General features: G+C 37.6%; 8 protein-coding genes and 1 non-coding gene across 10 annotated transcripts; 4 read left to right on the top strand and 5 right to left on the bottom strand.

The window, feature by feature from the left end:
- The first annotated feature begins 190 nt into the window (after positions 1-190).
- On the top strand, positions 191-263 carry TRNAK-CUU. The gene has a single exon. It is a non-coding gene; the product is annotated as a tRNA-Lys (tRNA).
- Positions 264-484: 221 nt separating this feature from the next.
- Positions 485-2,866, top strand: LOC17886956 (probable protein S-acyltransferase 14). The gene is made up of 7 exons (XM_006291490.2): positions 485-1,038; positions 1,223-1,442; positions 1,523-1,614; positions 1,715-1,838; positions 1,931-2,016; positions 2,261-2,326; positions 2,431-2,866. The coding sequence occupies exons 1-7, from the start codon at positions 826-828 to the stop codon at positions 2,548-2,550; spliced, it is 921 nt and encodes a 306-aa protein (XP_006291552.1). The 5' UTR covers positions 485-825; the 3' UTR covers positions 2,551-2,866.
- Positions 2,867-2,914: 48 nt separating this feature from the next.
- LOC17885834 (F-box protein At3g60790) lies at positions 2,915-5,344 on the bottom strand. Its single transcript, XM_006293158.2, has 4 exons — positions 4,982-5,344; positions 3,769-4,398; positions 3,503-3,673; positions 2,915-3,403 (listed from the first exon to the last, which is right to left on the bottom strand). Exons 1-4 carry the CDS (start codon positions 5,342-5,344, stop codon positions 3,113-3,115), a joined length of 1,455 nt encoding a protein of 484 aa, XP_006293220.1. The 3' UTR covers positions 2,915-3,112.
- A 967-nt stretch (positions 5,345-6,311) lies between these two features.
- Positions 6,312-7,429, bottom strand: LOC17885386. The gene is made up of 2 exons (XM_006292724.2): positions 7,303-7,429; positions 6,312-7,043 (listed from the first exon to the last, which is right to left on the bottom strand). Exons 1-2 carry the CDS (start codon positions 7,360-7,362, stop codon positions 6,444-6,446), a joined length of 660 nt encoding a protein of 219 aa, XP_006292786.1. The 5' UTR covers positions 7,363-7,429; the 3' UTR covers positions 6,312-6,443.
- Positions 7,430-8,346: 917 nt separating this feature from the next.
- On the top strand, positions 8,347-9,736 carry LOC17885593 (40S ribosomal protein S13-1). Its single transcript, XM_023782551.1, has 5 exons — positions 8,347-8,461; positions 8,559-8,631; positions 9,015-9,153; positions 9,250-9,436; positions 9,518-9,736. The coding sequence occupies exons 1-5, from the start codon at positions 8,439-8,441 to the stop codon at positions 9,549-9,551; spliced, it is 456 nt and encodes a 151-aa protein (XP_023638319.1). The 5' UTR covers positions 8,347-8,438; the 3' UTR covers positions 9,552-9,736.
- Positions 9,737-10,415: 679 nt separating this feature from the next.
- LOC111830579 (putative ubiquitin carboxyl-terminal hydrolase 11) lies at positions 10,416-12,379 on the bottom strand. 2 transcript variants are annotated; one of them, XM_023783042.1, is made up of 4 exons: positions 12,288-12,379; positions 11,880-12,022; positions 11,561-11,776; positions 10,416-11,481 (listed from the first exon to the last, which is right to left on the bottom strand). In XM_023783042.1, exon 4 carries the CDS (start codon positions 11,251-11,253, stop codon positions 10,516-10,518), a length of 738 nt encoding a protein of 245 aa, XP_023638810.1. In that variant the 5' UTR covers positions 11,254-11,481; positions 11,561-11,776; positions 11,880-12,022; positions 12,288-12,379; the 3' UTR covers positions 10,416-10,515. Both variants share the same exon structure in this region, with proteins under 2 accessions (XP_023638810.1, XP_023638811.1).
- A 176-nt stretch (positions 12,380-12,555) lies between these two features.
- LOC17884956 (spindle and kinetochore-associated protein 1 homolog) lies at positions 12,556-14,747 on the top strand. Its single transcript, XM_023782441.1, is given in 11 exon segments — positions 12,556-12,792; positions 12,875-12,999; positions 13,140-13,200; positions 13,203-13,245; positions 13,306-13,393; positions 13,529-13,596; positions 13,678-13,783; positions 13,880-13,909; positions 14,039-14,152; positions 14,234-14,356; positions 14,459-14,747. Coding segments are annotated over 10 exon segments (810 nt in total). The 5' UTR covers positions 12,556-12,695; the 3' UTR covers positions 14,312-14,356; positions 14,459-14,747.
- A 3,198-nt stretch (positions 14,748-17,945) lies between these two features.
- Positions 17,946-18,995, bottom strand: LOC17885721 (putative F-box/kelch-repeat protein At4g02310). The gene has a single exon (XM_006290387.1). It carries the CDS (start codon positions 18,993-18,995, stop codon positions 17,946-17,948), a length of 1,050 nt encoding a protein of 349 aa, XP_006290449.1.
- Positions 18,996-19,576: 581 nt separating this feature from the next.
- LOC17885909 (transketolase-1, chloroplastic) lies at positions 19,577-22,796 on the bottom strand. The gene is made up of 7 exons (XM_006290576.2): positions 22,237-22,796; positions 21,939-22,029; positions 21,734-21,839; positions 21,366-21,648; positions 21,126-21,274; positions 20,886-21,039; positions 19,577-20,799 (listed from the first exon to the last, which is right to left on the bottom strand). Exons 1-7 carry the CDS (start codon positions 22,717-22,719, stop codon positions 19,840-19,842), a joined length of 2,226 nt encoding a protein of 741 aa, XP_006290638.1. The 5' UTR covers positions 22,720-22,796; the 3' UTR covers positions 19,577-19,839.
- Positions 22,797-22,842: the final 46 nt, after the last annotated feature.

Raw genomic sequence — 22,842 nt, 5'->3', positions numbered from 1 at the left:
TTAAATTTTAAAGCAGTGTGACACAACTTCACATTGAATCATATTATGGACCAAGGCCTAGAGAATTTATTGGCATTGTTTCATGTGAACCTTACTATCTTATTAGTCAATTTCTTTCTTGCGAGACATGACAAACTCATATCCGATTAGCATTCGAAAATAACTTACTAGTTAGATAATTGAACAACAAGCCCGTCTAGCTCAGTTGGTAGAGCGCAAGGCTCTTAACCTTGTGGTCGTGGGTTCGAGCCCCACGGTGGGCGTTCCTATTTTTTTTCTTTTTTTTTCCATTTGTCGTTTTCCCCTCACTAAATCATTTAAGGGAAATATCGGTTTGGTCCAATCGGGGAAATTACCAAAATCACATAATAGACGCCGGTAGTAAAAAACCATGTTATTAAAACAGTTTTGGGCTTCTGAAAGACTTTGATTAACCCAAAGTCATTAAACTACAAATCTTAAGTTCGGTCTGAAATTTCTTGTTAGCTCCAAAAGGGAAAAACGAATCCAAGAAGGAGAAAAAGTCTCATTCTTCAAAGCTCCCCACCATCTTCATAGTCCATCATCATTCCTCGTCCATGGGGTCTCTGTTTCACTCTCATTTGATTTCTTTCTGATTTTTTTTTTGTCCCAGATTTAGAAGCCCTAAGGAAAGGTTTAAAGACCTTTTCAAAATTTCCCCAGAAACACACTTCTTTGGCCTTGAATTATCTTCTTTGACTACGCGTCTTTCCTCTGACTCAAGTATCACGAAATCAACCCTCAAGGAGATCCCAAAAAAAGGCTGTTCTTTTAACATCTGTAATCGATCGTTGCTTTGAGACTATGCATAGATCTGGTACAGCAATGGCCTGGAACATATTCAAATTCTGCACGGCCTTACGAGGTCTTGGATCGATCATGATCCTTTTGGTTCTTGGTGTTGTCGGTGTTACTTACTACGCCGTCGTTTTGACTAACTATGGTCCTGCAGCACTAGCTCAAGGTGGCCTTGATTCTCTTGCTGCTCTTACTATCCTAATCCTCTTCCATTTCCTTGTAAGTAAATATCTTCGCCAATTCAATCTCTCGATCACAGCTTATTGCTTTAGTCGATTTGGTCAACAAAGTTATGTTTTTATTATCTTCTCCTCTTCTTTTGTTGCTTTAGATGTGAAATGTTGTTCTCTTTTAGATGGAAGTTTTGTGAATTTAGCCAAGTATGTGTTTTCATTTGCTGCAGCTGGCAATGCTTTTGTGGAGCTACTTCTCTGTTGTTTTTACTGATCCTGGTGCTGTGCCTCCAAACTGGAGACCATCTACTGATGAAGAAAGAGGTGAATCTGATCCGTTAAACAGTTTGGAGTTCGTTGGTTTACAGCCCGATTCTTCAAACCCAAGAGTTCGGTTTTGTAGGAAGTGCAATCAACTAAAACCTTCCCGTTGTCATCATTGTTCTGTTTGTAAGAGATTCTTCTCTTCTGTACCATATATATAGTAGAGTCTTGAAACTGAAAATTGTTGTGAAATCGATTCAATCCAGGTGGTCGGTGTGTGTTGAAGATGGATCACCATTGTGTTTGGGTTGTTAACTGTGTAGGAGCACTGAATTATAAGTATTTTCTTCTTTTCTTGGTAAGTATGTTTTTTCTTAGCACTAATTATATTCCATCTTTAGCTTGTAATCTGCTACTCTTGTCACAACATTTGTGTGTTTTATAATGTTCAAATGCAGTTCTACACATTCTTAGAGACGAGCCTTGTGACTTTGGTTCTAATGCCGCACTTCATTGCGTTCTTTAGTGATGAAGAAATACCTGGAACCCCAGGAACTCTTGCCACCACTTTTCTTGCATTTGGTATGTTTTGGATGTCCGTATACTATCTATATATGGTATTTGGTGTGTTTTCAGTTTATTAATCAATCTCACGTTGTTTCATCATTCGACAGTTTTAAACTTGGCCTTTGCTTTGAGCGTGATGGGTTTCTTGATCATGCACATTTCATTGGTAGCTGGTAATACTACAACGATAGAGGTAATTTCTGGTCATTTTAGATGTTTTGTCTCCTTACACCTCCGGTGAATCCCATTTGCTGTAGCTTCGAGCTTTCGAGTGAAAATATAGGTTTTAGACTCTTTACATTTTTGGTTCATTCCCCATGGCTTAAGCTTTTAGCTTTCTTTGCTCTAATGAGAATTTGGGTCTTCACTTTTCTTAGAACATCCCAAGAAAGAAGTCTCTTTCTCATGAATTTTTCCTGGTGTTGAGTTGTGAACAGGCATATGAGAAGAAAACCAGTACAAAGTGGCGGTATGACCTCGGTAAAAAGAAAAACTTTGAACAGGTTAGTTAGTTAAAGCCAATGGCTTAATTCCTCCTTCCATCTGAATGTGCCTTGGAAGTTATAAGTTTTCTTCTCTCCCTCACGTTTGGGGTTCCATTGTATAGGTATTTGGAATGGATAAGAGATACTGGTTCATCCCAGGATATACAGAAGAAGATCTAAGGCGAATGCCGGAGCTGCAGGGACTTGAATACCCTTCGAAACCCGACTTTGATTCCCAGTAGCTTCTGAAGAAGATGACTTTGATCATCATCATCATCCCATGTAAAACAGCAATACTTAGAAAACAGAGGAAGTTGGCATTTCAAGGAGAAATCTACTAACATGAAGATTGATGTTTCACTTTAGGCAGTGTAGATGTCTTCCTACGGAATCATCATTAAATTGTGGGTTTCTAAAATGACCAAGATTACAAGTTAGCTTTGTTGGCCACATATATGTTCATATTCTTCAAATAGTTCATATATATGATCTTGTTATAAATGTAGAAACGAATGATTTGTTTGAATCAACTTTATGCAACTTAGTTTTGTCCTGCAATTATTACATAATCCCTTCTGAAAAGCATTGACCAAAACAGAAACACAATATTAAAGAATGAGGTAATATCCAAATCAAATAGTTCTAATAAAACATCAAAATATCCAAATATCCAAATCTCTCAAACTTTAAAATACAGAACCAATACCAAATTAAACACACAGTTCTTGAAATTTTAAAGCATAAAAGTCCTCAAAGCAATAAAGGAAAGAGTATCAATGGATAGATTCGAACCAGAACTCATCATCAAAAAGATTCAATAGTAAGATCACAGTTACCTTGAGAAAGTTCCATTAGCTTGGCAACTTTTGCTTCTGTTATTAACTTCTTCATTGGTGGATACGTCGATGTCTCTATCATCAACTTATCGGTCACTGTTCCTTGTGTCACAAAACGTGACGCTAAGGCAAACTCCTCTTCATTCGAACCATCGAAATTGTACAGCCACATCTTAGAAACCCGGAAGTAAGCATCTGGAAACGGGTTTACACCATTGATAGAAGAAGATTCACCCTCTGCTCTAGGAGCATTGCCGTTCTGAAAAGTCAAATATGTATGCATATGACATACGAATGAGCAAAACCTGATCAACATTTATTTATCCACATAGAATAAAACCATGAAGTAAATGTGTACCTTGAATATGATCTCCAGCTCCTTCATTTCCTGACGCCAAAAAAGTAAGACCTCCTTCAAGATCTCGACTTCTTTCGGCTTGGTCACGTCTACTCTCACGGATAAAGATCCAGTCCGTACCCTATCAAAACATTGAGTCACCATAACCTCAAACCAAGCTCTTTTTTTCTCCTGACAAATATATATACAACAAACATATTAAAACTATATGATTAATAAATTATTTCACAAAATATCCAAAACGTAGTTGCTTATAATATGTGTACCTCAGCGAGACTTGAAATATTGTAGCTCATGTGAGGGTAAATCTCACCATCCCAATAATTCCTATTAAACCGGATCTTAGGAGCATCAAGGATGAAGTTAAATATATCACAATAGATATATTTGATGTCCAGAATCTCCAAACGAGTTGCATTCACTTTCACTTTATCTATCCAAGTAGGGCAAGCCACTTGGAAGACCTCTAAATTCTTGTTCCTGATCTTCAATACACCGCGTTTGCTCAGGGATGTGATGTGCAACACAAGCATCTCAAGAGAGGAGCAATTTCTTATAATCCTGTTAAGGATACTAACATCGGCAATGATGTCAAGAAGCTTAAGGGTCTTAAGATTGCCACAACTTTTGAAGGCCTCTGTCTCTGTTAAATTGTATCGAGTAATTGACAGTGAAGTGAGGCTTTGATGAGAGAATGTCCTTGGGGACACCTTGAGCGTATTGTATCCACCTATAGGCCACATGCAACGTCCAATATAGTTCACAAGTATAAGCTCTTTGGTATGTTTCACACGAGTCACTGTTCGGATCCACCTATCGAGCGTACCATCTTCACATTGGAACACAAAATGGCCGAGTGTGCAGCTCTCTACGCGGCCACGGTGATTGTTTATAGTCTGCAGAACACAAATTAATTAGAAATTTTTAAATTACTTGTAAAGTGTTATAATCATATATTTATACTTAAAGATATATATACATGGAATAAACTAAATCCTATATTGTTTAATTTTCATTCACTATACACTCTTAAATACTAAATAGTTATCACTATACAATCTAACTTATGAATTATTGTATTAGATAACGATTTTTCACTACAAGATATTGGCGCGTAAAAACCGTTAAACTAGTTATTTACCGCGAGAAACCGTTATGTAATACATTAGATGATAAGATTATTTGGCAGTGTAATAATGCTATATATATTTTCACCAAACATCAACAAGTGTGTCTAAGAGGTAGTTTGTCATCTATAATTTCTTTCTCACGTCAGCTTATCTAAATACGTTTGAATTCATCGAATGTGTAGGACATTTCTTTCACCACACAACTTCAAAAGATTTATAAAATTTATTCAAACATCAGTTTATATATAGGTCGATCTATATGTGTATTCTTTCAACTTCACAAAAGAAAAATATTAAATTGAAACCCTATGCGAGAGTAAAGGATTGGAGAAGGGAAAACTCAACAAACCTTGGTCATGGACTCCGCGAGAAGCCTAGAAACTTGGTCAACATCTCGTGTGGCATTTCCTTCCATGATAAATCTCATGTCCATACATAATTGAAGCATATGTTTCCACAAGTGCAACCACCGCCTAGACAAAGAACTTGTTTTCACAGCAGACTTAAAGGGTAGATTCGAAAGGATCTTTTCCAATAGCTCATCTGGAAGTGCACTTATCCAGTCGATGTCATGCCCATTCGGATATCCGATCCTGTTTCCTCTTGCTTCAGATGATGATGGTGCCAACAAACGTCGTCTGACTGATCTTGCATTTGATGATGATGCCGGCGATGGTGGCGACGAGGATGGTGATAATAGTGGAGTCTCCATCGTAGAATAGAGAAGATCTAATGCAATCTGACATGGGAATCATATAGACATGGAAGAGAAATGGAATAAACTTTGAGAGAGACAAGAAAATGGAGACTGTTGTTATGAAAATTTCTTGTCTAAACCAAAAGTTGAAGAGCCTAATTAATTTTGTTTAAATTGATTTAATAGTTTTAAGTATCCTCTTAGCAAAAAAAAAAAAAAGTTTTAAGTATCTTATCTAAGCTATTTAATTTATTTACTTTTTTCTGGAGTCTTTGACCTTTAAATTTGGGAAAACATTAAAACATATATGAAAGTTAGTCTAATAGGACACTTGTTTTTTACGAAGGAAACAAATCTTCATTTAAGCTAATTTTTTTTTTTTTTTACTTCTAAATAAACTAAAGTTATATATTACACCTCAGATTGTTTTATGTGTAAAATATAAAATTATCTTCAAAACAAAATAATTTGTGGTTTTCACTGTTAGACACGTGTACGAACCATTTTTTTTGATTAGGCGTGAGATATTTTACTAGAAAATTAGATTTAAGCTAATACCCCCTAAATATTGTAGTATTTCAAAATTACAGAACCTATAAATAGATAAACTAGTCAACAATATTTTTCAAAATTACAGACGAATATTATGAAGGTCAAAGAGAGAAACACACGAACAAAAAAAGATTACACTGATCAGTTGACAATGTAACATAAAAAAAAAATTCACCATAAACTGCTTCTTATTATTTTTAGTTTAAATGGTGGATTCATGTTTTTGTTTTTTTTAAGTTATTCCGGTTAACCGTTGTAAACTTGTAATTAGGTCCGTAAGCACAAACGATTAATTTATGTAATTACCTGAGATTACAACAAATTATGGTATTAATCCCATTACATCAAGAAAGTCTAAAACCAAGTCCACACCACTTCTCTTGGGAGTGTAACTCTTGTCCTAATTCGAATGAGTAATTTAGGGAGAAAATGTCGAAACAAAAGGAAGCTATACAATTGAAAACATATCATCAATCATCATCACACGTTGTTGACTTGGCCAGATTCTTTTATATGTATCAACATGATTAGAAATTTAGGAAAAATACATTGCATGTTTTGCTTAAAGCTTAAACAAGTGTTCCTCTCCAGATTGAGGATCAATGTGTTTAATCCAACGGCTAGGAAGCTTTTTCAAATCATTACCAACACCAGCACTGGTTCCCACGTGTGCGATATCTAATCCTCTCCCAACGGGTAAGTACACCGATCTCACGACACGTGTGCCTCGTCTCAAAACACCGTGCCATTTAAACCAAGGGATAGATTTCTGCGTGGCGTTTTTGCACACCAAAACGGCGCCCATTTTGCTCGTTTTCGCCAACCCCAACGCCTTGACGAACTCGCGGCGTTTCGAATCAACCACCATGAAATCCACGCCGGAGATTCTCTCCACCACGTCCTCCGCCGATTCTCCAACCATCACCTCCGTTGATTCACTCCTAACGGCTCTTTTCATCACCGCCTCGTACTCAGACCTCGACTCCTCGTCAGGAACTATGCACACGTGTCTTCCACGTGTGTGTATGGCCGCGACGGCGAGCCCGACGCTGGTTGCGATCGGATCTCCACGTGACCAAGTCTCAACGATCAGCCTCGTGTTCCATCCCGCCGCCGTAGCCGATAAAAACTCCGCCACGCTCGATTCTTTGTAGCTTTTACACTTCAAAGCCACACATATATAATAATTAAGATCAAGATTTGAGTTCATATACATCAAGATCGAGTAAACAAGAACCATATACACTTTTAAACAGGGATTGAAAGACTATATAGTAGCTATAAAATTGAAATTCTTATACGAAGTCAAGATTTCTTCGATGACATACAATTTGAAGATGATGCACAAACATATATATTATCAAAAGAATAAAAAGATGATGTACAAAATGCACCATATTGAACTAGAGGAGGATTCTTACGGATCTAACGGTGTGGATGTAAGCGTTAGAGGCTGTTTCCGGTGACCAGACGAGCTTCATGATCGTATTTAGTTTAGTTTTACAGAGGAAATGGTTTTGCTTTAGAGAGAAGAAATTAGGGTTTGTATATAAAAGGGGAAGCTGAGGGAGAAGGAAGGTGATGATAAAGACGGTTAGGCAGTTAGGTTAATAAATGGGTGTGGTTTGGCTTTGAGGAAATGGACTTCGCGTTGACATTTGTTTAACTCACTTCTCACGTGTCCTTCATTCTCTCTTTTCTTTGTTTGTTTGATCATTCTCAAGCAGTCAAGCTTTATTTTAGATACTAGCCTTTTAATTCTAACGAAATATATTGATTATTCTCTTGGTCTATTGACTATGGTTGTGCAACAAATTTAATGCTGTTGACTCGAATTTTGTTATTGTTTTGTTTTAAAATGTGTATATCATTCATGTTCTAATTGAGTAGTCTTCTGGAACTGTGTGATGTAACGTAATGTGATTGTTTGGTTGACGGTTATCACCATATCGTGTCTAGCAACTTTATGAACCGGTATTGCGGTACCCAATTTAGCTAGGTCTTCTTCCCCGTTTGTTTAAAACATAGTAAAGTTTGATTTGTTAACAAATTCTCTCTTTGTAGATTGTTGATGATTAGACTTTAATCAGAATTGTTGGATTATATATCCAAGTTTTCCTATATATAGAATAGTGATGATATAGTTTCAAAGTTAAAATTACACAATGCTCAGCCCAAGTCACAAAGTTGTATACTAAAATACGAATTATCAAAACAAAAAATAAATGCTAACTATTTACGACTGGAATCTCCTCTCCAGTCTACATATTTCACTACTAGTGAAACGGTGTCAGTTATTTACAGTATGTGTTTATACTTCTTCTTCTATTGGGTCAAAAGTGTTTCAAGCCTCTTTAGTTATAATGGGCCTATATATAAACAACAAAGGCCCATAATAGCTCTCGGAACAAAATGACCTGAGTCACTTAGCGAAGATACGATATATATAAAGGAGCCATTTAGGGTTTTTGATTACTCCTTGAGCGCAGTCGCCAGCCGGAAGAAACCGAAGAAGAACACATCTCAGTGTAAGGAAGATCTCTTCGCCGTCGCAGTCATGGGTCGAATGCACAGTAGAGGGTTCGTCTGTTCGTTTCTCTTCTCCTATCTGATTTTGAGTATCGATTTGAAAAACTTGTTCTCTTACATTTTGTTGCATCTGTTTTGTGTTCTGTAGTAAGGGTATCTCGGCATCTGCTCTGCCGTACAAGCGTTCATCCCCGAGCTGGCTGAAGACAACCCCTCAGGATGTAAGATTCGTAGACTTTACTCTTTGGTTGCTTCTAATTTGGTTAGGAAATTCGGAGTTAAGAAATCATCTGCATTTGAAATTTGTAAATGGTGGCTTTTTGTTTATTTGTTTCTGTTTGTTTGTTAAGTTTGTACTCTTAATGTGGTGATATTAACAAATGGTTGGTAAGATTAAGTAAATCTGTTATAGGAAAGATCTATCAAGTTTTGATCTCGTTGTGATAGTTCGGTTTAATTAGTCTTATCTGTGAGTTGATTAGTCTATGTAATTGTGATGTTTTGATTAGTCTCCAGTCTCTTAATATGTGGTGTCTTGACTTATTTTTGTGACTAATGTGTTTCGCTGATTGGTCCGGATTTTTTGTTTTGATGATCAACCTAGGTTGATGAGTCCATTTGCAAGTTTGCAAAAAAGGGTTTGACCCCGTCACAGATTGGTGTCATTCTTCGTGATTCTCACGGAATTCCACAAGTGAAAAGTGTAACTGGGAGCAAGATTTTGAGAATCTTGAAAGCTCATGGTACTATTCAGTCTCCTTACTTATTTGTTTTCTTATTTTTTTGTAATTTAACATTCAATCTAACTTATAGAGCTTTTGTAATTCTTCTCTCCCAAGGTCTTGCACCTGAGATTCCTGAGGATCTGTATCACCTGATCAAGAAAGCTGTTGCCATCCGCAAGCACCTTGAGAGGAACAGGAAAGACAAGGACTCCAAATTTAGGTTGATTCTTGTAGAGAGCAGAATCCACCGGCTTGCTCGTTACTACAAGAAGACCAAGAAGCTCCCACCCGTCTGGAAGTAGTAAGTAGTTGAACATTTACCAGTTTACAAAGATCTTGATTTATTCTGAAGTTTGACACATTTTTGTTCTTACTGTTGCAGTGAGTCTACAACAGCAAGCACTCTTGTGGCTTAAGAGAAAAGTCGATTTAGAAGTCCTTCAAGTACGACCATTTCATTGTCTGCACTACAACTCTGCATTTAAACCTATGTATCTGTTTTCGCTACTTTTGATGAGTTACTATGAGATTTTGATTTAAGGGAACGAATTTGATAATGCAAATCTTTTAGACTTGTTAATGTCAGTTTATATTTTACAGATTCTCTATCTATCGCTTATAGATTTAAAGACTAAAATGCGAGATAAAATTTATCCTGCTATTTGGACCAAATCATTGGTTTGTAACAAGAATGCCTAAATAATTTCTTATTCTCCTTCACTATCAACAGCTAGCCAATGTATATCCCTAAAACTTGAGTACGTGACGATGAATCTTGAAGGAGACTGAAATGATGACACCCATGGCTTGCATTGCCATTTTAAGATATAAGTTGGTATAGGTATCTCAATCGCATCTAATCGAGGAAACACCAAAATTCATGCTCATCAACCTTAACTGGAAAACCGAAATGGCAGCCAAAGACTGGGAGTCCATTGCTAGAAAAGAGAAGATTGACCAATTACTTTTAAAATAACATCATAGAATAGGTTCTGCAACTCTTTAATGGTACTCCCTATTATGCTATTGATCATAGGGTGTAAAGCTTGAGCTTAATAAACTTGAAGCAATACTTGAAAAGAAGAAGCTTTTTTAGATCATGGTTAGTTTCTTGTTGAAGATTAAGAGAGAACCAAACACTTTCCTCTGTTTTCTTTCTCTTGAGGCTCTCTTTGGAACTGTTAGTGTAAAAATTTTGTTCACACCTTTAACTTGTAATGTGTCAACTATTTACATATCTAGACGTATAACAGGTAGATTTTAAATTTTTTTTAGAAAAATTTACAATCAACGATCAAGTGGCACCTGTTCTCTCAACCCACATCAATATAGTTTTGTCATACAACTCATACCAAACCTAAGAGAGCAAACATAGGAATTTTAACCAAACATTGAAACAAAGAACCTGAATTCATACTCTTGAGGTATCTCAGCAACAATGAAACTTGGATCAGCAACTCCCCTCAACCCTCCTGTAATCATCTCCACTTTGATAGTTGTCCAATAGAGGATTTTCGTTACTCCATTGTCTCCCAGCTTTGTCCAAATAACCACAACTTTCCCATTGTACTCTGAAACAGCTACTGACTTAGCACTGAATGAGTTTAAGTCTAAAACTTTTTTCCAGTGATTTACCAACTCATCATACCACATCAGACCAAAGTTCATGTCATACCCAACCAAGATGTTATCAACTGATGTTATTCTGGTCGTTAAGCAAGGTCCTTCCTGAGACGGCTCAACAAAGAGAGGGGTAGGTTCCCAAGTCTGGCTATTGATATTGAGTGAATAAGTCTGCAACTCCCTATCTTTTATCTGGAACATCCTTTTATCATCGTAAGGCCATCCTGTCACATATAACCTATTGCCTACCATACCCGAGCTTTTGAAGACGACTGGAACAGGCATTTTAGCACATGGCCTAACGTTTCTCTCTAACCAGTTATATGCCCAAACATGTGTAGGTTGCCGTTGAGATCCACAGACTAGATATAGTACCAAACCTGAGCTGTTAACTGACCGAATAGCATCAAGGGCTGGAACTTCAGTAGATAGTAATTGATGTTGCCCGTCTTGAGTTTGGCTCACTGTATACCAGTACCGTCTCAGAGTTGACATGTTAACGAAAGAGATTAGAGATACTCTTCAGAACGTTTCCTCCTCAGCCTATTAAGCTCATTGGAGCGTACAAGATGTTGAAACTTCCTACATACGCAAGAGAGCATCTGGTCGTCGTTCTTTGGTACACGTAAAAGTATTTGGAGAACCAGATCGTCAGGAAGACCCAATACACAATCAGTTATACCACTGCCTATTTTATCTGGTATAGGTGGACCACCCTTGTACCTGAAAATAGAGAAGCAGGTTAGACATGGATAGAGTTGGTGATATTAAAAAAATGGATCATTCAAGACGCAGGAGATACCATTCAATAAGCTTTTTCCAAACTTTTTCAGGAACCAAAATGAAGTCAACACCTTCAACCAACAATTTACGATGTTGTGGATCACTAGCACCCTTTCTACTGTCAAGTAGATCATGATTAGACACTTCTCCGGGGTTGGAAACTTCTGAAGGTTCTCCACGAGATAGTTCTTCTGATGTGAGAAGACCAACAAATTTTTTCCATCTTGTATACCAACTGCGTTATATATACACATTAAAAAATCCAGAACAGGGCGAAGGATATAGGAAGCGGAACGACACAACTCATTCGAAATCTCAGATAAGTACTAAAATCTTACCTGTTTGAGACAAGGAAAAAGTTTTCGTCAGCTTGGAGAGTAAGCTCTGTCACGATATGTCTTTGTTCCTCAGGAGTCGGTGGCATATCACTAACCCCGATTTCCACAATGGATTCACAAGTAGGTGATTTCATGGTCTCACACTGCAATTGAGAAAACAAAACAAACCTCGGAATGAGACATCGACAGATTTTTCACAATGGATTCAAAAGTCGAAGACTTTATATCATCAGTTGAAAAACCAAACAACCCTCGGGATGATACATCGACAGATCTTAGTGAGATCGATCACCAAGATGATCATCAAGATTTCACAATTCATACTAATTGAGTCGTTTCGGCCTCATGCGATAGAAATCGAGTAAATTAACGGCAAGAAGAAATTCGTACTAAATAAATCAGGCTTACCTATATTCCGGCGGCGCCAGCGACGATCGGAGAAGATCGGAGGAGATGGGAGATGATCGGAGAAGAGAGAGAGCGGGAGATTTTCGATTTTATTTTCTTGGAGAATTCTTTTTTATTTTCTTTCTATTCTCTTTGGGAGTCGGGCGAATGATTTTTTTTTTATATATATTGGATCCCATATAAGAATGGGTCGCAAATTGTGCTTATGGGCCTTAAATGGGCCCAGCAAAACTATATCTTGTAACAGTAATAATTAACAGCTAGAGACGAAGAGGAGAAAGATCCTATCAAAAGAAAAAAGAAGAGGAGAAAGTAGAAAAGTCAAATTCTGCGATTTCTAATTTGTAAAACCTAAAGTGGGACAGATACTCTCGTATTGGGAGAGAGATTGAGAGATTCGTGAGAAGCATGGAGGGAGCTCAAGCTGGATCTACTCTAGATTCGTTGATAGCTTCGTTCCAGAAACGAATCGGCGAATTGCAGGAACTCATCATCGCTCGGAACAGTGAGTCCGAGTTTCTATCTCTCAATTACTCAATCCGTTGTTCAAGATCTCCGTCTGATGACCTAATTTCAATTTCCTTCAGTGTATCCGGCGAGAAGCATCTCGGATTTATCGGCGATTGACACGGCGCTGAGCTCGATGGAGCTTCAGGTTCAGTCGATCAAGGACCGGTTGCGTGAAGAAACTGAAGCTATTCCGAAAGCCAAGGTACGTCTTATTTGAGTCTCAGTTTCCAGGACGGTCATTAGCCACTAAGATAATTTTAAATTTTAAATCTGGAACTGGAGTTTTGAATTTTGGAAACCAAATTGTATGTTCTTAAATTTGAGAATTTGTGTTGCTTGTAGAAACTTATTGAGGCATCACTGAAACAACAAGCGAAATTGCAGAAGATGTCTATTTATGCACCTTCCCTGACAAGGCTACTATGTTGAATTCAGACTTAAATAGATGGTATATACATTTTGGTATAGTCCTAAAGTTTGATTAAAGATTACTGTGTTTTTATTCCAGTTTGCTCCAAGAAAATGCCAAGCAGTATGAGCATAATCCTGGTCTCAGCTCTTTGAAATCTGATGAGGAAGCAGTTGTTTTACCCAAGGTAGTACTTGCATTTCTCCAAAGGGACTTTATGGCCTATAAGACTCTATGGCTACGAATGTTAAACTGTAGCTAGTGGTGTATTCTATTATCTCTGTCTATGGACTATGGTTAATCTTTGGGGTTCTGTTTCCAGGAGAAGAAGGGTCGCGGGTCTCCTCCACTTTGGCACATAACTGTTGAAGAGCTCAATTCCCTCTCATCGTAAGTGCAGTTTTACTTTTTCTTCTCTCTGCCTGTTTATGTGAAACGCCTATTCCTTTTCTGACATTTTTCCTAAAAAAGATACATGAGAGGAAGACTCACCCTTGAAAAGGTGAATGCGGCCATCAGTGACATGGCTTCGTATGCTGAAGCAAATGCTCATCTTATTGCAGCCCCAAAGCAGAAGGTATATCTCATATATTTATGCTCTCTTCTTGGCTTGCGTATTTGACTTATATGCTACGATTGTACTGACTGTTGTTTAATTTGTTATATGGCAAAGCTGGCGGAAAACCTCTGGGAGAAAGCACTGGTAAGCTAATATAACTCATCTTCCACTATGTATAGATGAAAGTATCTGTTCACTAGCGAAAACATTCTTATAATCATCGAGTGGCAATGAAGGTCTAAGAAAGATTATGTTCTAAACTCTTATATGCAGAAACTACGAGATATTGTAACAGCGCAAGCAGTGAAGGGCAAACATTTCTTTCTTGAAACTGACATGAAGGGACCAAGTTTGAAACTAGACAACACAGGAAAAGCAATACTTACTGTAAGAACCTAAGATATGTTTCCTTCATTTCAGAATTGGAAACACATAAAACATTGTCATCTTTTGATGTCTTTTTAACAGGTACTTCGTCACCTTGGTCGTATTAGTGAGACTCGCATTGGTCAAAACCGGGTCATCATTCTAATGAAGCCTCATTAGAAGAAACTAACTTGGCTCAAGTTTGTTCATTTTCACAAGACTAAGGTTGGTAATCATTCTATATCAATTTCTTGCTTCTTCTCTGAAGCCTGCTGCTACTATAGATAGAAGGGTCTACTGGTTCTTAAGACTGTTTCGCCTTAACAGGCCTAGTGAGAAGGCCCAGAATCAAACTATGTTACCGTCCGAGAGTGGAGCTCGGCGTCGTTGTCGTGACTTCGTCGGTTAAATCGAGAACGTTGCAGACGCGGAGAAACCCTGAGAGTCCTCTCTGTCTCATTATGACGTCACTAATCTACAAAAGCAAACAAACAAACCATGTGTTTGTGTTTTCAGAGACATTTACGTGTAAATATATGATCGTACACGCTAGGCGTGTTAATTAAAAAAAAAAAAAAGCAACCAAAGGAAACAACAAAAACATGTTTAGCTATTACTCCCTCACACAACTCGATATCTCTCTATTGACCTTCTCTTTTGAAATTGGTGAAAACGTTGCTTGAAATGGGCTATTCGAGTTGATGTGTGATGAATCGGAACCGGGAGCGGAATCGGCCGGAATCGACTTGGAATCGCGTTTCCGAAAATGAGCCTTTTAGAATCGTGATAGAAGCGTGTGGGAGCAGATTGGAAGCTCCCTTAGACTCATCAATGTCAAAAAAAAAAAACAAGAAAAAGGATGGAGAACGGCCATTAGGGTTTTCTAAAGGAGGAAGAAGATGACTGATTGATGAAATACAAATTTACCCATTTCGTTTAAAATAAAAATTTTTTACTTGTGTTTAGTGGCATTCGAACCGCACCCTTGGGATTGGGGGTACTTTAAAATACACGCAAGCCACTACACTACATTAAACTACATAATATTGATTCAGATCATAATCATGTATAACATACATTTACACAGATTTATAGTTGCTTAAAAAAAATATTCATTGCCTCTAGTTTTAACCCTTAATATTTAAGATATGACATTTTAGTTTTCATTATTACTTTTATCATTGGTAATATCTGATTGTGGTTTCATTATTTATAGTATGATTTTATGTTTAGTATTTTATATATATATATATATATATATATTATCTATATATATAAAGTTAACTTTTTCTCTCTTCTCCTTAATACACATCATCATCCACCTAATTTTATTATTTAATTTTTAAAATTAATTATATCATTTTATCATTTAATTTTAATATTTAAACCTATGTAAATAAGGTTTTCAAAAATGAATATGAAAGGTCTTTTTTATATTATACATTATAAAACTAAAAAAGATAAATGATTAAAATTTTAAAAAGCTTACTAATTATCGATTATACTAACAAATATATTAATAATAGATTATAGTTTTTAGTGAATGTTTAAAATATATATATGATTATATTTACACAATGTAAACCTAAATATAATGGGATTTAACGGGAATAGAGCAAAAAGTAAGAAATTTTGAGAATATAAATCTATCTAATTTATGTCTTAAAAAGTTTCTAACATATATGAGATAGGTCGGACCGAAACATGAATTCTCATTTTTTATAAACATATAAAAACGTAAAAATAAAAATAATATATCTTTAAAAGTTTCCAATATGAATTTAACTATTTTTTTCCAATACAACACATATGTTAAACTAATAAACAAAATAAAAAAACTTAACTATATTTCATAAAATTGAAAATTAAAATAAAAACATTATTAAATGAAATAAACTAAATATAAAGTAAATTATACTAATATGTTAAATTTAAAATTGTTCCATATGAAAAAACAAAAAAAACATATAAAACATAAAATCAGAAAAATATATATAATAGTATATAAATGATCATTACGAGATATAAAGTACAACAAATCCAAAAAAGGAAAACGTAAAACAAAAAGTAATAAATTATGATAATATATAAAGAGATAATGTAAACAATTAAAATTATAACAATCCGCACGAAACCCACGAATCATGTTCAAATATCATGCCAACATATAAAAGGGCCCAAAATATTAACATCTAGATCTATATTTGGTAAAAATCCTAATAGCACACGATTCTCAATTATTCTCAACCGCACTTCCATTTACGCCCACATTTCGACTTATACTATACACAATTAATTTCTTAACAAATAATGAAGCTAAAACTCAATAGTTTTTCTATACAAACACAATTTAAGTTTTAAAAAATTAAAATATGGTATAGTGAAAAAAATAAGTAGAAAATAAAATACGAACTAATTTTTCATAAACAAAATAATAAACTCCCGCGCGTAGCGCGGGCAACCGACTAGTATAATATATATATACACATAGCTTCCAATGCGCACCCACTTCCTAATTTTTCTAAAAAACTCGCTTATACGCTTCCAAACGATTCCGCGTCCGCGTAACCACTTCCGATTCCATGCAGCTAACCCGACTACCCGAACCCGAAAATACTCGAAATATAAATGTATATAAATAATTTAGTACTCAAATACCTGAATTTATACCCAAAATCTAAATTTTTACCTGAAACCCCATGTATTTATCCAATAATTCAGATATTTATCCAAAAACCCGAAAATTTATCCGAATTTTTTTGGGTATTCGGGTAAAATTTTGGTATTTTTTTACCCAATTTTTTTTTTTTAGCGGTTATAAAAATCTATATCCGAACGGACCCGAACTCGAGTGGACTCGAACCAAAGTTTTAGATTTACCCAATTAGATCCTAAACTCCTCAAACCGAGAAACCCGAACCTGAACGTCTTTAACCCGAACCCGATCCGAGTACCCGAATGCGCAGGGCTAATCCAGTCGATCCGATCCACTGTAAGCTTCTTATCCTTACCCATTTTGTGGCTTTTAAGGGTCTTGTTTGATATTTTTTTTGTTGATACATCATCTGATTTGGCGTACATCTCCAATCTGGCTCACGACAACACCTCAGGATGTAAGATTCGTAAACTAATCTGGATATCTGTTTGGAAAGTGTTGTTTCTAGCTTTGGTTAGGAAATTTGAAATATGGGAATCATCATTTGAGATTTATTTTGTTAGTCTTACTCCAATGCCATGTCTTCATATGATTATTATTTTTGTAATCTTAATGTGATATACTAACATATGGTTGATAAGATTTTTGTAATCTTAATATGATAATACTAACATATGGTTGGTAAGATTCACTAACTTTTTCAATGAGAAAGATATGTGAAGTTTTGATCTCAGTGTGATAGTTCGTTTCAGAAATTTATTCATTATTTTTGTCGGTGATCAAAAATGACTAATTAAATAAATATATTAAATTATGGACACGTGATAAATCCTAGTATCGTTTAAATTGGAATGTGCGTAATCATCTTAAATTACCATGGGATAAATCCTAGTATTAAACATAAGCTTTAAAGCAATCACAACTTGTAAGAAATTGGAATCTGGGTAATCATCTTATTCGCAGAAACGAATTCAAATATATATATAGTTGATGTGCTATATATAAAAAATGATGTGATAATCCAAGTGAAAACTAAGACCATCATCAATGGTAGCCTTATATAGGTACTCTCTTAAAAAAATCTTAGCCGTAATAGGCTACCATTGAGAATGCCCTATAATGTTGCTATAAGAGACCGAGAACTTTAGAGGTTTACTATTAATCTGTACGGCCTAAGCAATGCATAATCTCGTAGTGACGTGGGACGTCGGGAAGTACGCAACTAGACCATTCCACGTGCCCGCGAATCTCTTGTCCACTCCTATACATGACGATCATTGTACACCAAATCTCACTCTTGGCTACTCCTACTTGACGCCACAAAAACGCCAGCTTTCCATTATATTCAACCAGTGCGAGATCCCAATACCACTCATTGAGTTCCAAACCATGAACCCCTCTCCACTCGCTGGTCTTAGAGTTATACCACATTAACCCAACACCATGGCAATGCATGTATATCACATTGTCTATCACACACACATATTTACTGTATTCATCATTATCTGGTATCCTAATGAGGTCACATTGACCATCTCTAGGGTCATATACCATGACGGCCCCCAGAGAATTCCTGGCATAAATTTTTCTGTCTAGTGACGGGCTTACCACGGACATCCATATGGTTTGCAAGTGCATAGTAGGATGTGGCGCGACTTGCCAAGTTTGAGTCTTGAGGTCAAAGACTTGCGCTTGGATCTCTTCGTCTTCGCGTCCCCCTCCAAAAACGTAAATCTTGTCGTCAACTAGTCCCACGGCTGCGGACAGGGTGGCCACAAACCTGCTTGGACCCTGACGCAACTTTCCAGACGAGGGATCGAGGATCCATATATTCCTCGAAGGATGATAAACAGAGCCGCCAACTAAGTAGATCTCAGGACCCACCATGAGAGCAGCCGCGTATGGCTCAGGCGTACAAGGGACTGCTATCGACACCAGACGACGATTCTCAGTTAGAGTGAACCAATGATAGGTATAGGTTGAGCGTGGACCAAAATCTTCCCTAAAGCAGACGTAGAAGCAATCACGTCCCATGAGAGATCGCGTCTTGTTAAGCTCAGAGGAACGTACGAGTGATCGCAACTTCTTCGACACGCAAGAGAGAATTGGGTGATACCGTCTAGGTACGCGGGCTAAGATGTCTACAACGATTTCGTTTGGCAATGACAAAAACAACGGAGGTGCCTTCTCCATGGTATTGCTAGACATTGTCCCTCTTTAGCTATTCGAGGACTAATTAAGGAGCCCTAATTATTTATATTATCTATTGAAACCGTATGTATGTCTGTGAAATTAGTCGCGGTTCGACATCACAAGTGGAAGCTTTGAGTAATTAACTGGGCCTAGACTTTGACTCTATTGGACAGTGTAGTGTTTACTGGGCCTATATAGTCCATCAACTAGAGAGAAAGAAAATTGATTCCGAATATCTTTTTCCTTGTGGCATAATAATGTGTTAGTGTTAGGATACCAAAAAGAATAGTGGGTTCCACTTGAGTTGTGGTCGTTGATGACAAACAAGTGACAAAGACAAAAGTAGCTTTCTTCTACTCTTGTTTCTTTGTGTTAGTTAGGCTCACTGGCTCAGGACATGGATGGGATATTTGGATATCTCAAGGTAGAAACTTCACCATTCCTTCGTCATGGATAAATATGGGCCCCAAATGTAGATATACCTTAAATGAAGAACCAAACTCTCTTGTCCATCACCCAATGCTTGTCTGTGTTCATATGATTATAGCCTAATAGCCATATAGGTCATTACAATCTACATACAATAAAACAATTGCTAAAAAAAGTTCTGCTGAAATTAACATTACACGATTGATTGATTATGGGAGTTGTACATATGTCTTTCTAAATCGTCTCTCATCTCAAACCCAAAACCTATGTTGACCCGAATTACACAATAAACCAAAAAAGAAAAAAAAGAAGTGAAAGTCTTTCGAGCCTTGTTGTACTTTATTCTGAGATATGAGACAATGATGTGAATAAGCCTTTGTTTCCAAATAAAGTTTCAGACACCAGAGAGTATGGTCTGATTTAAAATCTCTTAGAATAATGACTTAGCAGCATCAACAACAGCTTCAACGGTTATACCAAACTCCTTGTACAGCAACGGTGCTGGTGCGCTGGCCCCAAAAGAGTTAATACCAATGGACTTTCCTTTGCCTCCAACAATCTTTCCCCATCCGAAAGTCGAAGCTGCTTCGATGCTAACTCTAGCTGATACAGCTGATGGCAACACACTCTCCTTGTATTCATCTGATTGCTCGTCAAATAGCTCCCAGCACACGAAAGATACAACTCTAACGGTTTTGCCTTCTTTCCTAAGCACCTCCGCAGCCTGTGCAGCAATCTCTAGCTCAGATCCAGTTCCAATCAAAATCACATCGGGTTTGTTGCCTGCAGAGTCGTCCGAAATTGTATATCCTCCCTTTTCAACTCCTTCAATGGATGTACCTGGAAGATGAGGCAGCTTTTGCCTAGACAGAGCTAGGATAGATGGTGTCTTACGCTTGGTGACAGCGATCTTGTATGCACCAGCTGTTTCGTTGCCATCAGCAGGACGGAACATAAGAGTGTTGGGCATTGCACGGAAACTTGCAATGTGCTCAATGGGCTGATGGGTTGGTCCATCCTCTCCAAGACCAATAGAATCATGGGTCATAACATAGATAACACCAGCTTCAGACAGAGCCGAGATTCTCATGGCACCTCTCATGTAGTCAGTGAACACAAAGAAAGTTGCACAGTACGGAATAAGACCAGGGCTGTGAAGGGCAATTCCGTTGCATATGGCTCCCATTCCGTGCTCCCTAACACCAAACCTAAGATTTCTTTCTTCAGGTGTGGCCTTTTGGAAGTCACCGGAGGCTTTCAGCAATGTCATGTTGGATGATGCAAGGTCAGCACTTCCACCAAGGAATCCGGGAACAACTTTAGCAATAGCGTTAAGACATTGTTGTGATAAGTTCCTGGTGGCATCACCCGGAGACTCTGGTGTGTATGTCTAAAAAGGGAAAACGAAAGATGTTCTCAAACCCATATCTAGAATACCAATTGAATTGTACCGACTACAAAGAGAGTTCTACTTACAGGTAGAGCCTTTTCCCAGCCAGTAGGTAATTCACCAGAGATAATAGATTTCAACTCTGCAGCTTCCTCTGGGTACTTCTTTTCATATGCTGCAAACTTTGCACTCCAGTCAGATTCAAGAGCAGCTCCTTCAGGTGTATGACGGCTCCAGTGGCTAGAAAAGTGTGACTCAAACGGTAAGTCATCAAAGCAACTTCAAAGAAATAAAACCTAACAGAAGCCTGCTTTGGATTTACTTACCTTTTAACATCGTCAGGTACCTGGAACGGCTCATACGGCCATCCAAGGTTATTTCTGGTAGCCTCAACTTCCTTCTCGCCAAGTGCAGCTCCATGGACACTGTATGAGTTCGCCTTGTTGGGAGACCCATAACCAATGGTAGTAGTGACCTGAATTTATCCGGATACAAGCAATATGGTAAACACAATGTCAAAGGTCTTTAGACCAACTGATGTTTGATGGTTCAGAATTTGTAGTTACCTTGATCAATGTAGGCTTGTCTGTAACAGCTTTAGCTTCCTTAATGGCAGCACGGATCTCGTCATACCCGGTGTTTCCATTCTTCACCCAGATAACATGCCATCCAAGGGCTTCGAAACGCTTGTCCACGTTCTCAGTGAAGGCAATTTCTGTGTCACCATCAATGGAAATGTGATTGTCATCGTAGAAAGCAATGAGCTTTCCAAGTCCCCAGTGGCCAGCTAGAGAGCAAGCTTCATTTGAAATACCCTCCATCTGACAACCATCTCCAAGAATACAATATCTAGACAATCAATCGAAAACAGGATTTCCAATGTCAGAGCTATATACAAACAAAGAATGATGACAAAAATGTGGGCATATATTACGTGTAGTGGTCGACAACTTCAGCATCAGGCTTGTTGAATCTAGCAGCCAAGTGTTTCTCAGCAAGAGCTAAACCGACAGCATTGGCGATTCCTTGTCCAAGAGGACCTGATTACCAGCCAAAGCAGAGAGCACAATTCTTAACATAGATATATAAAGTTTGCGTAATTTGCATGAACCACTAGCCAAAGAAGCAAAATGACAAACCAGTAGTGACTTCAATTCCAGGAGTCTCGAAATTCTCAGGATGTCCTGGTGTTTTGCTTCCCCATTGGCGGAAGTTCTTCAAATCTTCTTCCTAATAAACAAATCCAATACCTTTTCAGTGAAATGACTTTCCACTGCTTCAAGCAGCCATCAGATGAACATCAAAACAGATGGAATCTATGAATTTTACAGGTAAATCTATCCACTAACGTTACTACATTCTTCGATTATGATCAGATCGTAAGTTAAAAGTCTTAAAAAAACAAGGATCAGCAGAAACAAAGAAGAGATCACAGACCTGGACACTGTCGTAGCCAGCAAGATGAAGCAACGAGTAAAGCAACATACATCCATGTCCAGCGGATAGAACGAATCGGTCACGGTTGAACCAGTAAGGGTTCTTGGGGTTATACCTCATAACCTCATCATACAAAATGTGAGCCATCGGCGCACAGCCCATAGGAAGACCAGGATGACCTGATTTCGCCTTCTCCACCGCATCGATAGCCAAAAACCTAATGGAGTTGACCGATTTGTCCACAATAGACGAATCAGTGGTCGGCTCAACAGTCTCAACAGCTGCAGCTCGAACAAGAGGACGGAGAGAGCGGTTTTTGTTCATGGATTGAGCGATACGTCGACGAGAAGAAGCAGAGGCGCGTGAGCCAGTGGATTTGAGTCCAGTGAAAGCTGGTAAAGATCCACGCTGGTCAGAGCCATGGTGAGAGATGGCACGAGCTAGGAGAGCTTGAGAGAGAGCGAGGGAAGAAGTAGAAGCCATGCTTTTTGTTTTCGCTCTCTTGTGATAGAGAGAGAGAGAGAAGCAGAAGAAGATGATGGTAAAGAAATGAAGAAGATGAGAGAGTCTCTCTGCAACTCTTATTTTATGAGTGAGATGATTTTT

The sequence above is a fragment of the Capsella rubella genome, unplaced genomic scaffold, assembly GCF_000375325.1.
Source record: "Capsella rubella cultivar Monte Gargano unplaced genomic scaffold, Caprub1_0 scaffold_5, whole genome shotgun sequence".
Lineage (NCBI taxonomy): Eukaryota > Viridiplantae > Streptophyta > Magnoliopsida > Brassicales > Brassicaceae > Capsella > Capsella rubella.
Note: the sequence above shows the minus strand (reverse complement) of the source record. Positions and strands in the feature narration are given on the sequence as shown.